The 13,781-nt window shown below is 35.6% G+C and overlaps 1 protein-coding gene across 8 annotated transcripts in view; it reads left to right on the top strand.

Annotated features, from left to right (window-relative positions):
• The window catches only part of HMCN1 (hemicentin 1), a 510,534-nt gene that overhangs the window by 434,523 nt on the left and 62,230 nt on the right, over nucleotides 1-13,781 (top strand). For all 8 annotated transcript variants that reach the window (XR_014247210.1, XM_082401086.1, XM_082401087.1 and 5 more), the window contains 4 exons: nucleotides 1,384-1,465; nucleotides 6,203-6,472; nucleotides 7,046-7,216; nucleotides 7,350-7,520. Coding sequence is in view for 7 of the 8 variants with exons in the window: in XM_082401086.1 (XP_082257212.1) it covers nucleotides 1,384-1,465; nucleotides 6,203-6,472; nucleotides 7,046-7,216; nucleotides 7,350-7,520 (694 nt within the window). In the remaining variant the exon portion in view is untranslated. The remainder of the gene's footprint in view (nucleotides 1-1,383; nucleotides 1,466-6,202; nucleotides 6,473-7,045; nucleotides 7,217-7,349; nucleotides 7,521-13,781) is intronic.

The following is a 13,781-nucleotide window of genomic DNA, read 5'->3' as shown; positions in this document are numbered from 1 at the left end:
TAAAATAATTTTGCTGCTTGGTTCTCCATCATTGACCTATTGTTCAACATCAGTAGATAACTTCCTCAAATCTGTTTTAGAATGCGGAAATTGAAGAATTACAACATTGTAAATTACAAATAATTGTTAGATTTCATCACCAAGTCGATACCTATATTAGGCTTTCCAAAAGCTTCAGTAATTCAGACAGTGATTAGTACTTTAAGTTATTCTAATTTGGGGGTCAAGTGAATGAGATATTTTATCTGAAAAATTCTTAACTAGACTAAATGAGGGTAATTTGTTAACCTACTGTTGAATTAATTAATTAGTATATACTATCCTATCACCTGCTCCAATGGGCCACTCTCAGTCTTTTCTTCTCCTTGGCTTTATTTCAACCTTAGATGTTATTGATTGTCCCTTCAATTTTGAGATGATTTCTACCTCTAGCTACACTAATGAGTCTCAGGCTTCTTCATTACTGCTTTACCCTCCTTTTCCTCTACACAAACATTACTACTTCTGAAGTCCTTGGTACTTCTCCTAATATCAATATTAATACTAATACTAATTATTTTCCACCATACAATTTCAGATTCCTAACCCTGTACCTTCAACCCTGAAACTCTTTCAAGTTCCATTTACAGTTTCCTACTAGAAATCTCTATTTGGATAATGCATTGATACCCCGATTAAACATCTAAATCAACATCTGTCTCTCTCCTCCCACCCTCCTCCACTTCCTTCAATTCAGTTCCCCTTAACTGACTTACTCTTTCTATTAACAACACCAGAATTCTTCTGTTCACAAGACCTTAGCAAAATCTGTCTCTAATTAGTCATCAAATCTAAACTCATGTGGTCCTTATTTTCTATACCATATACGTATAAATTTGTGACTTACATTCTGTGATTTGTCATCATTAGTAAATTAGTTTCTCACTTTCTTTCCTACATTTCAAGCCTTCTAAATGGAGGCTAAGCTTAATGGTTTTTTTTTAATAACCCCCATAAGAAAGAACTAGATATTCGTTGATTTGTTCTGATTATTTAATGCTTTTTAAGATATCTATAAGAATAGTGTTGGCATTTTTCTTTAATAAGATAATTTTGGATAAATGATCGTAAAAAATGTGATTTTCTGCTTAGGTTTCCTGCCAGTTATCATTCCCTGAGAGCAATGATAGGTTGTTCAGAAAAAATTTAAGCTAGGAATTTCTTTCTCTTCTTTTCTTTAAAAAAAAAATCTATTTATGTGGTTAAATATATGTAAGTTTTTCTATTTCCACTGAAATACCATCTCAAAAAAAAATTGCATATAAACAAGCATCAGGGTAATAAAAAGTGATTTGCGCTGTTCTATAGGCTCATATGTTTCTAAAACACTGCTTATTTCCGTAGAACGAAGATGCCGGTGACTATAAATGTGTAGCTACCAATGAAGCTGGGGTGGTGGAGCGCAGCATGAGTCTGACTCTGCAGAGTAAGCTGCTTAATCAAACTCTAATTAAACACTTGTTTTAAGAAATGTCCATTTAGTTGTTCGTTTAACTTTCTAGCAAGTACATTAATGGTAGCTTTCAGAGTCTGTCTAACTTACTTTTCTGCTGCTGATGGAGCAGCTGTTACCAAGCATAAGACTGATATAATTTTGCAATATATTTTATCTAACACATGCAGCTCACGCTTGCAGTTGCTTGGTAGCAGAGCTTTTTGTGTTGTTTGCAATATATTCAATCGAGTACCCTTCGTATAGCTCCTCACAGTTGTTGTGATGAACTTACAAAGATATTTTCTGGCACTTTAAAAATAAGTGTTGAAAATAAAGACTAATGTAAATGAAGTCACTCAAGAGTGCTCCAGCTCGATTGCTGTCAATCTGCCATGAAATAACTATGTGTTCTGGGCAGGATTATCATGCTCATGATGAAATCCCTCAGTATAAACCACTGGAAGACAGGTTTTCATAATTAGAAAAACATGAAAGACTCCAATGGCTCCCTGGACAGTCCCCAGAACCACTTCAGGGGCTGACCCGAGAACAGTGTCATTAGGTTGAGAATTTAAGGAAATCAGCTTATTGTGAATAGCCTCAGTAATTAATGGGATGAATTTATTTACATTTTCTTTATTCACTATTGAGAGATGCTGTAGACTAGCATTTACTAACAGCTGTTTGCCAAACTACTGTTCTCTAAAACTTCAACACTGAATAGATATTTAACAGATATTTAAGACAGTGGTTTCCCCCCCACCAGCTTTATTGAGGTATAATTGACAAAACTACGTATATTTAAAGGACGCAGATGTAGAGAATGGACTTGAGGACACGGGGAGCGGGAAGGGTAAGCTGGGACGAAGTGAGAGAGTGGCATGGACTTATATATACTACCAAACGTAAAATAGATAGATGATAGCTAGTGGGAAGCAGCCGCATAGCACAGGGAGATCAGCTCTGTGCTTTGTGACCACCTAGAGGGGTGGGATAGGGAGGGTGGGAGGGAGATGCAAGAGGGAAGAGATATGGGAACATATGTATATGTATAACTGATTCACTTTGTTATAAAGCAGAAACTAACACACCATTGTAAAGCAATTATACTCCAATAAAGATGTTGAAAAAAAAAACTACGTATATTTAAAGTGTACAGTGATGATTTGATATACATGTACATTATAAGATGATTACCACAATCAAGTTAATTAACACATTCGTCACCTCACACAGTCATTGTTTTTGGTTTGTTTTTTTGTGGGTTTTTTGGTGAGAATATTTAAGATCCATTCACTTAGCAAATTTCAAGTATTTCAGTATGGTACTACTAACTGTAGTCACCATGCTGTATATTAGATCCTCAGAATTTATTCGTCTTATAATTGAAAGTTTGTATGTTTTGACCAGTATCTCCCCATATCCCCCACCCTTCAGCCCCTATTCTCTGTTTTTGAGTTTGACTTTTTTTTTTTTTTTAAGATTCTACATGTAAGTGATTTACCACACATGATTTGTCTCTTTTTTGTCTGGCTTATTTCACTTAACATAATGCTGTCCAGGTCCATCCATGTTGTCACAAACGGCAGGATTCTCTTCTTTTCATGGCTGAATAATATTCGTGTGTGTCTGTGTGTGTGTGTGTGTGTGTGTGTGTGTGTGTGTGTGTGTGTGTACAAAATAGAATAGACTATATTATATATACCATATATGTAATATATATATATATACCATATTTTCTTTATCCATTCATCCATTGAGAGACAGGTTGTTTGTATGTCTTGCTAAGACAATGTTTTATTAAAATACATATCTACCAAATGATAACTTTGTGGGATGTCATTAGGAAAAAAGTAGAGTGCCATGATCAAATAAGTCTGAGAAAAAAATAGATTAAACAAAGTTTATTCATTTATTAAATATATGAAGAGCACCTACTATATGCCAAGCCCTGCTTAGGTGCACCAATTTCTTTACTGCAGATATTTCCAGAAATGTTAATATGCAGATGTGAGTTAGTTATAACTCAACAAGAGGAAAATATAATATTCTACATTTCCCCCCAAAAAATGTTATTTCCATGAAACCTTCCTCACCCCTTTGTTGGGTGAGTGTAGGTAGGTCATCTCATGATTAATCTCTCCTGGAAGAGTGTTCCACTGACAGTTTAAGAAAAGCTGCATTAGATTAGATTAGCTCATCTACATACTGACAATAAATTCATTGTAATAAATGAGGGATATAAAAAAGCCAAAAATATAATTTGTTTAAAATTAAAATAAAGCACCAGAAGTAATGTCTTCATTTAGATAAAATGCTCGTATTTAACTGATCATTATGTGACTGATATAGAATTAATTCAACTTTGAAAGATGTACATATGGAATCTTATTGTTGAATTAATTTATAGCCTTATGTGCAGTTGGAAATGTTCAAATGTGGAATCTAAATTAAGATTCTAAGTTTTATTTAACACTTTCTTTGACCATAATGAATAAATGAACTTGTCTGTTCATATTATTATGTTGTTATTTAGTGTTGCGTGATTAGTCTGAGGCATTTACTTTATTCAGCAACAGTTTATTGAATACATAATGTAATCTGAACACTGGGAGAGAAGGAAAAGCACCAGCCCTGAAAGTTTCTGGAGTGATGTTAATGTAAACATCAAGTAAGAAGGCAATTGTATAGGATGATGTGGGCATATATATGAATAATACATTAATAACACTCACTGAGGGATTCAAACCTCATATGAAATAATTACTTTTGTAAAAGACAACATGTCAGTGGTACCTTTACATAAAATACTAGCATAGTAATATCACAATAAAACACATTTTACTTCTATTTTTGTTTTATGTTCCATCATTCCAGATACATTTCCTGGTCTATAATGTGCAGCCACTGCCTTGAATTATATGATTGCATTAACTCTCACTGAGCAAATCATTCCACCATTCAATTCAGTCTCACTAAAACACCACTGTCATCCCGACATACTCTATCAAGAATAAGCACACTCCCCTTTGCTTCCTATTCAAACATAAACCCTTCTGATTTTCTTATAAGATTTTAACCAGATGTTTAAAACCTTCATGCTACTGCTCTCCTGGGTGAATCATCCTTTCAAAACTAAACCCATCTCTATGCTATTTCCTTCTCTCCAGGGAGCCTCCTTTCTGCTGTATGTAATCTTACTCATTTTTAAAAATCCAGTCCAAGCTTCTTCTCCATGAAGTCTTTCATATTCTATCCTGACACTGTAGACCAGTATAAAGATAAACATTCTGTCAGCAGCTTTTTGCAGTTCCTTTTACATTCTTTCCAACAACTTTATTTGAACAGCTATCATCCAGTATAGATACTGTTAACCTCTTCCTCCTTCTTGAAACTCCCTTTGGTTGCCAGGATACCATTTTCTCCTGAGTTTCTTCAAGGAAGAAACTCAATTACAGGCTCATTTTCTGTCCATTTCTTAAATAATGATGTTGTAATAGTTTATGTCTTTGGATCTCTTCCTCTAATTTTAGACTCACTTCTGAAGCAATCTTATCCACTCATGAAAGACTCACAAATCTATATTTCTAGCCCATATCTCTATTCTGAGCTCTGGATATGAATATCCAACTGTGGTCTAGACATCTCCATTTGAATGTCCTACAGATATCTCAAGCTCAGCAGTTCTACATGGATGCAAATTATCATTCCTTACTCCCTCCCAACAAATCTGTTCTTTCTCCTATGCTCTACTGGATTGCCCAAAGATATACTATATTGCCCAAATCAAAACCAATAGTTTCGTAGTAGTCATCAATTCCTCCCTTTATGCCATACCATTCAATGGCTAAGTTCTATCACTCCCACCTTCTTAATAATTCTTGAATATTTTCCTTTTCCTCTTCATTTCCAGTGACATGCTTTTGTATGATCTATTGAGTCACTATTGTTTATGCTCCCAGATTACCACACATTTACCTATTGTATACTAAATTCTATTCTACCTATTCTATTACCAAATTCTGCAGGTATATTATAGCACAGCTTAATAATGGGTTATTTGTCTGTCTTATAAGTGGACTGTTAGCTCCTTGAGACTAGAAATTATATCTGTGTCCTCAGCATCTAGCACAGTGCCTGGCAAAAAGTAGTTTCTTAATATATGTTTATTAAAGAATGATGACCACTGGTGAAAGAATGAGTTGATAATGACTCCTTACCTCAAAAATAATGTAAGGGAAAGAATTGAATGTTCACCATGTAAAACACAGACAAAAGCAATGATAATAACAACAACAGTACTAATAATATTGTGTGCTTACCTTGTTAACAATAACAATAGTACTAATAATATTGTGTGCTTAGTTTGTTGAAGAGCTGTGCTTACATCATCTTAGTCGAGTCAAACAAGATCCTGTGAACTAGGGACCATTTTTAAGGACACAGTGATTCCAAAAGGTAGTAAAGAGCAGAGACAAAATTTGAATCCAGAACAGCATGACTGCAGAGCCCATGCTCTAGGCTAGACTGCTTGGGGATTTTAAATTTTTGCCATTTACTAAATAAAACATTCTATCAATAGCCATTACAACCTTAATAGTTGAGAAGCTACAGTGTATTAAAAAATCAGCCTAACTTTTTTTCAGAATAATGTTACTATATAATATAGCTTAAAATGTTCATATAATTCCCCAAAAGCTAAGAAATACTATGTGCTTTTTTCCATAGGTCCTCCTGTTATCACTCTTGAGCCAGTAGAAACTATTATTAATGCTGGTGGCAAAGTCATCTTGAATTGTCAGGCAACTGGAGAGCCTCATCCAACCATTACATGGTCCCGTCAAGGGCACTCTATCCCCTGGGATGAGCGAATTAATGTGTTGTCCAACAACTCATTATATATCACCGCTGCTCGGAAAGAAGATACATCCGAATATGAATGTGTTGCTCGAAACTTGATGGGTTCTGTCCTTGTCCGAGTGCCTGTCATCGTCCAGGGTGAGTGTGATTCATTCACCCTGGGATATTCATGTTAAACAGCACCTGGAGTGATCCAAATCATAAAAATCATTAAGCATCTTAGCCCAAGTCTCCTCTACCTTGAAGATACTTCTAGATTATAGGGCTAGGACAAAAATCACATCACAAACTGAAAGGACTGAAACAATACAGATGAGAGCTGCAGAATACCAAGTTAATAATTCAAAATCCCGAACTGAATTTTGTGTTCAAAACTAGGTTAAATTTATTCTCAAAAATCAATGCATATTTTTGCTTTAAAGAATGACTTCTTTCCAAAAGGTAAATAGCATATAAATTTCTTGGTCGCTGACTCTTTCAACAGCCATGTCCTGATGAGTCAGGACTGGAGCTGGGAAGAAACTCTAGTTAACAGTTTGAAGTTCTTCTCTCATGCTTAGGTTTTAATTTTACAGTAAAGAAGAGCTTCCATAAGCAATCTCTCGGCCTTCATAGGTTCAGCGCTAGACGCAGTGCATATCTTAAATGACATCTGACTTACAGTTTTTTTACTTACAAAAACAGAGACCAAGTACAATGTTTTACTTGCAGTTCATGGTGGCTTTTCCCAGTGGTCAACCTGGAGATCCTGCAGTGTCACCTGTGGAAAAGGCATCCAAAAGAGGAGTCGTGTGTGCAACAACCCCTCTCCAGCCAATGGTGGGAAGCCTTGCCACGGATCGGATTCAGAAATGCGGAACTGTCAACATAAGCTGTGTCCAGGTAAACCTCTTTATTCACCGGACAGGCACGTGTTCAGTAGATACTCATTTCTGTTCCCTAACTATGGCTTGTCTCACTATTAGTTCATTCAACTGAAATATATCTAATGGTGTAATGTGTCACCTTTGGATAGTGGATGGTAACTGGTCAGAGTGGAGCCCTTGGGAAGAATGCACAAGGAGCTGCGGACATGGCAACCGAACCAGGACCAGAACTTGCAATAATCCATCAGCTCAACATGGTGGGCAGCCATGTGAAGGGAATGCTGTGGAAATAATCATGTGCAACATTAGACCTTGCCCAGGTGAGAATCCACCAATAAGCAAAACTTGCATCTTTCTAACTCCTACAAAGGAGTTATAATTACCTTTTCTTCTTTATTGTGAAGAGATATTATGGCCTCAACCCTTGAACACATTCATTTTCTGTGTTCTTAGTCCTGTCTCATGGATGAACTTGTGAAGGTAGGACATTAATCAGTGTTACATCAAATACCTGATATAACTGAACATAATAAAAGGCTCTAAACTGTGGTGTATTTTTAATCATGTAGATTTAATCAAATTAATGGAATTTTAGAGATAATGTGGACCTTAGATAACAGCTAATCCAGTCATTCATTTTCACATGAAATAATTGAAGCCTAGAGAGGTTAAAGACCTGCCCAGAAACACACAGCTGGTGAGGAGTAAAATAATATTAGCTACCATTCACTAAATACCTGTCACGTGCTAGGAACCATGCTCAGTACTTTATCTACATGTTGTTTTTGACTTTGTGAAACAACACTACAACATAGGTATTTTAGGGTTCTAGGTATCTTCACTGTAAGAATCTTTACTGCAGGCAGTTTTGCTGCACAACTAAACAGACCATAAGACAATTTTGCTGTAAAAGATAAAATAAAACAAAAGAGGGACATTTAAAGGATATAATTAAGATGAAAAATTAAAAACAAAATTTTTAAAACATTTTGTCATGAAAAATGAAAATACAGAAAATATTTGAATACATTTAAAATGTGTGTAAATTCATGTTATAGTTGTACTGGGGTATGTCTTAGAAAACGATGATACTTCCTTTCTCAAAGTTTATCATTAAGGATTCAGGATCTTATGTTGGACATCATAAATTCTTTTTGATATACAAAAAAATCTGCTGTAAGTCTTTTCAGATATCCCTGAACGTTAAATGAACAGACGATGGACGCTGCTATTTCTTATCAATATATGTTACATATATAACTGGTCATACATATCTGGACTACATTTAAATGTTCCATCACATTCTCAGTCCTTATATTTCACCAAATCATCTAAGCCAGATTTTGTCCCAAATACCAAAATTCTGGCTACATAATATTCTCCACTATCAAATAGCAAAAATTTTCACCATTTTCAAGAAACTTACTGGGAAGCATGTAACCGTTACCTTTTGCGGGGATAAGAGGAGCTTGATTCTTTTGCCTCCAACTTCTAATATTGTGGGATAGATTTGATAGAGACAGCTTAGAGAGCAATCTGTAGTATCTGAATTAGCTAAAGAATCGATAGTTAATGCTCTTGAAGACCGTTATGAATTACTAGCCGCCCCTTTTATATTTGCCATAGCTTGGTAAACTTTTGCTTTTGACAGGTGAGAGGGATGGCTGTGCTCACCAAAGGATTTGCAAACCGATATATTATCATTTTAGTATAGTATGCGATCTGGCTTTACACTCTCTTATTTCACATTTCCAGTAAGTGTTCTTATCACCGTATTTTCTATCAAGTCATTATACAAAGCTGTTATCATCCACTATTTTAAGACCCTCACATCTGCTCGTCACTGTAGCGACCATTATGAGGCCTAAGATGTATATAATATAAAAATGGGAGCACTGAGTCAATGGAGAAATGAAACCACTGTCAACTAGTTGAAACCAAACTGTCAAACCTGTCGATCGTTGTTTTATCTTTCACAGCAAAATTGCCTTACAGCCAATTAGTTGGTGGTAAAACTGTTTGGGGCAAATATTCTTACAGTGAATATACTGGGTGTCGTATATTAGGGCTCTTTCAGGTTAAAGTGACAGAAATCAAACTTAAATACTAAGCTTACATAGAAAATTCTACTTTCAGGTATGATTGAATCCAGGGATTTGGCTAATGTTTTTACTAGCATGTTTTCACTAGCATGTTTTCCATCTCTCATGTCTGCTTTCTTTTCTTTGGCTTTATTCTCCATTAAACTCTTTCCATGTGGTGGGAAATAGGACTTCCGGCAGCTGGCTCACAGCGGCCTTATAATCTAAGGCCTCAGAGGAAAAAAGTTCCTCTCTCTCTCTCTCATAATTTGTATCAGCCTCTGAGAAAGAACCCTGTTTGACTTTGTTTGGGTCCCAGGCTCACCTCTGAACTCAGGGAGTCCAGGAGAAGGATACTGATCTGAGAGCCAGCTTGGGCTACTTGCCCACCATGTATCAAGAGGGGCAGGGTTTCTTGTTTGACAGCCTGGAAGAAATCATATGGAATAGAAGAGTGGCTGTTCATTCATTAATTCATTCTTTTAATCATTCATTAATTCATGCTTTTAATCATTCATTCATCCAACAGATACTTATTGAGCACCATTCTAACTGCTGGAGTTAGAATATCATTCAGATATTGATAAGCAGACAGGACAAACTCAAAGAGTTGAAGTGACAGAGCATAACTGGGAGAGCCACCTTAGCTGAGATGGTCTAAAAAAGGGATATTAACAAACAAAAATGAGATAGTTACCCTCTGCATTGGATATTGCATTCTATTGTACAGAAAAGGAAACTAAGATTCAGAAAGTATATGATAATTAATTCATTGAGGTTACATACCTACTAAAAAGTGAATTAAGGATTTGAACCCAGGTCTGTCTGATTCCCAAGCCAATTTACTTAGATCCTGGGTATCTTGATTTGCAGTTCAGAACTTCTATTACATTACAAAAATTAAATAACTGTTATGAAATCTTAAAATAAACCAAAAGCCAAGTTTCTTTAATCTTGAAAAATTAGAAATCTAATTATAAGAGAATAATATATCAAAGCAAAAAGAACCAGAAATACTGGATTAGAGCAATCTTTGTACAGTTTGTCAGCTATGATATCTAATGTCTATATAATGAAAAGGTAAATGATATTAGTAAATGTCATAAAACAAAAGTCAGGATTTTTTTTCTCTTCATGTTGAGTAACTATTCGCTTACTGCTGTTTTGCTCACTTTTCTATTGGCTTACTGTTCTTCAGACTTTCTTTGGTTATCTCCCAGCCTCTATATTGATTGAATTTAGCTGTGATTTTGGCATATTGTCAGTGGTGTTCTGCATCTTACCACTGAGAGCATGTGTCTCTTCCCACTGAGAGTTTAGTGACATCATATTAGTAGGTACATATTGACCATAGTGGGAGTGTTTCGCACCACAAATATTGCAGATGCTATAAATCAGAGTTTCCCTCCCTACTCCCAGAGAGCTGGTTGTTAAACATTTATCAGTATACCACTGCAAAATGGGCAAATAGCTAAAGATAGTCTTTTTCATCCAGGGGGGTATGTCAGCATCTTAGGGACTGAAGAGATTTTCTTTTTATACATTGTTGGATTCAACTTGCTAATATTTTGTTGAGAATTTTTACATCTACGTTCATGAGAGATATTGGCCTGTAGTTTCCTTTTCTTATAATGTCTTTGTCTGATTTTGGTATTAGGGTAACGCTGGTCTCATAGAATGAGTTAGGAAGTAGTCTCTCTGCTTCTATCCTCTGAATGAAAGATAGAGAATTGGTATAATTTTTTCCACAAACATTTGGTAAAATTCAGCAGTGAACCCATCTGGTACTGGTGTTTTCTGTTTTGGAAGGTTATTAATTATTGGTTCAATTTCTTTAATAGATGCCCCCTCTTTTATTTCTGATATTAATAATTTGTATTCTCTCTCTCTTTTTTTCTTGGTTAGCCTGGCTAGAGGCTTATTGATTTTATTGATCTTTTCAAAGAACCGGCTTTGGGTTTCATTGATTTTTATCGATTGATTTCCTATTTTCATTTTCACTGATTTCTGCTCTAATTGTTACTGTTTCTTTTCATCTTACTTTGGATTTAATTTGCTCTTCTTTTTTAGTTTCCTAACATAGAAATGTAGATAATTTATTTTGATCTTCTTTTCTAATATATGCATTCAATGCTATGAACTTCCCTCTAAGCATTACTTTTGCTGCATCCCACAAATTTTGATAACTTGTGTTTTCATTTTCATTTAATTCAAAATATTTTTAATATCTCTTGAGATTTCTTCTTTGACCTAGGTATTATTTAGTAGTGTGTTGTTTAGTCTCCACATATTTGGGGATTTTGCAGCTATCTTTCTATTATTGATTTCTAACTTGATTCCATTGTGATCTGAGAGCAGACATTGTATGATTTCTATTCTTTTAAATTTGTTAAAGTGTATTTTATGGCTCAGAATGTGTTCTACCTTGGTGAATGTTCCATGTGAGCCTGAGAAGAATGTTTATTCTGCTGTTGTTGGATGAAATAGTATATAGATGTCAACTACATCCAGTTGATTGATGTTGTTCTTGAGTTCAATCATTTCCTTACTGATTTCCTACCTGCTGGATCTGTCCATTTCTGATAGAGGAGTATTGGAGTCTCTGTCTATTATGGTGGATTCATCCATTTCTCTTTGCAGTTCTGTTAGTTTTTGCCTCATATGGTTTAATGAGATTTTCTTTTAGTAAAAATTTATGCTTAATCAAACTTACAGAAAAGTTGCAAGAATAGTACAAGGAACTTCTGTATACCCCTACCCAGATTCACCTATTGTGTATATTTCCTAAAACAAGAACATTCTCTTTTATAAACAGTTATCAAAATCAAGAAATTTAACACTCATACAATACTAATTAAGTCTTATTACCTAATCCACAGTTCACATTCAAATTTTATTAGTTGTCCCAGTCGTATATGCTTCATAACTCTTTTTCCCACTGCAAGATCTAGTCCAGGATCACACTCACGTTTATGCGTCAAGTCTCTTTAGTCCCTTTCAACTGGAACAATTCCTTAGTCACTTTTTATCTTTTATGGCCTTGCTATTTTTTAAGTATACAGGCTAATCATTTTGTAAAAGAGTTTCCATTTAGATGTGTCTGATATTTCTTCATGATTAGATTCAGGTTTTGATTTTGGCAGAAACATCACAGAAATGGTTTTGTGTCCTTCTCAGTGCATCATATGAGATAGCGCATGATGTCAGAATTTGTCCCAAGCTGGTGATGTTAACTTTGTTCACTTGTTTAAAGTGGTGTCTTCCACTGTGTAGTTACTATTTTTACCTTTGTAAATAATAAGTATTTTGTAGGGAAACTTTAGGACTTCATAAACATCTTGTTTCTTATCAATCTTTTATCTACTAGTTTTAGCATCTACTTATGATTTATTTTTGTTTTAAATCAGTTATTGCTATGATCTTACAAAACATTTATAACTCTATCATATCTTCTACATCTATTATTGGCTTTCTTTTTTTTTTTTTTAATTATTTATTTATTTTTATTTATTTATTTATGGCTGTGCTGGGTCTTCGTTTCTGTGCGAGGGCTTTCTCTAGTTGCGGCAAGTGGGGGCCACTCTTCATCGCGGTGCGCGGGCCTCTCACTATTGCAGCCTCTCTTGTTGCAGAGCACAGGCTCCAGACGCGCAGGCTCAGTAATTGTGGCTCACGGGCCCAGTTGCTCTGTGGCATGTGGGATCTTCCCAGACCGGGGCTCGAACCCGTGTCCCCTGCATTGGCAGGCAGATTCTCAACCACTGCGCCACCAGGGAAGCCCCTCTTTTTTTTTTTCATTCCTTTTTTTTTGCTCTTTGGCCATGCCGTGCGCCATGTGGGATCATAGTTCCCAATCAGGGATCGAACCCACACCCTCTGCACTGGAAGCACAGAATCTTAACCACTGGAACGCCAGGGAAGTCCCCTACTGGCTTTCTCTTGTAAGAAAGAATTTTCTTTCTCTTTCTCCTTTTTTTTTCAGTTATGTCAGTAAGAACTCAAATATCATTTCATTCAGTGGTTTAAAATGCACTACTGTCTTCATTTATTGTGATGCACAAATTGTCCTAGATATGGTTAGTGGAGATCCCTTGAGGGATCCTAGCTTCAGTGTCCTCTTGATATGTCCCCATGATTTCATGAACGCTTCGACTTTCTGGTACGAATTGATATTTTAGGCCTATCTTGTCCTCCCCCAGTTAGAAGATATTTCTAAACTGACAATCCTCCCTCTAAAAAAGATGGGTATCTTCTGGGGTAGACCATCCTGCTGCCATTTGAGTCAATCATAAAAAAATATTGTTACAGATTACTTAAAGAATGAGCTTTTTTTAAGTGTTATTCTGAAAATCGTTGAGAACTTTGAGTGAAGAATAGCAGTACTAGCTCAGAGCCCACACTCATGTAATACTGTGTGTCTTATACTGCTCAAGGACTTTTCATCTATCAACTCATTATTCCTCATGCCCATCCTAATAAGGTAGGTTCTTTGCTTATCCA

The sequence above is a fragment of the Balaenoptera borealis genome (genome assembly GCF_965194805.1).
Source record: "Balaenoptera borealis genome assembly, chromosome: 1".
NCBI classification, from domain to species: domain Eukaryota; kingdom Metazoa; phylum Chordata; class Mammalia; order Artiodactyla; family Balaenopteridae; genus Balaenoptera; species Balaenoptera borealis.
The sequence above is the reverse complement of the archived record's forward strand: the minus strand, read 5'-3'. Positions and strand labels throughout refer to the sequence as shown.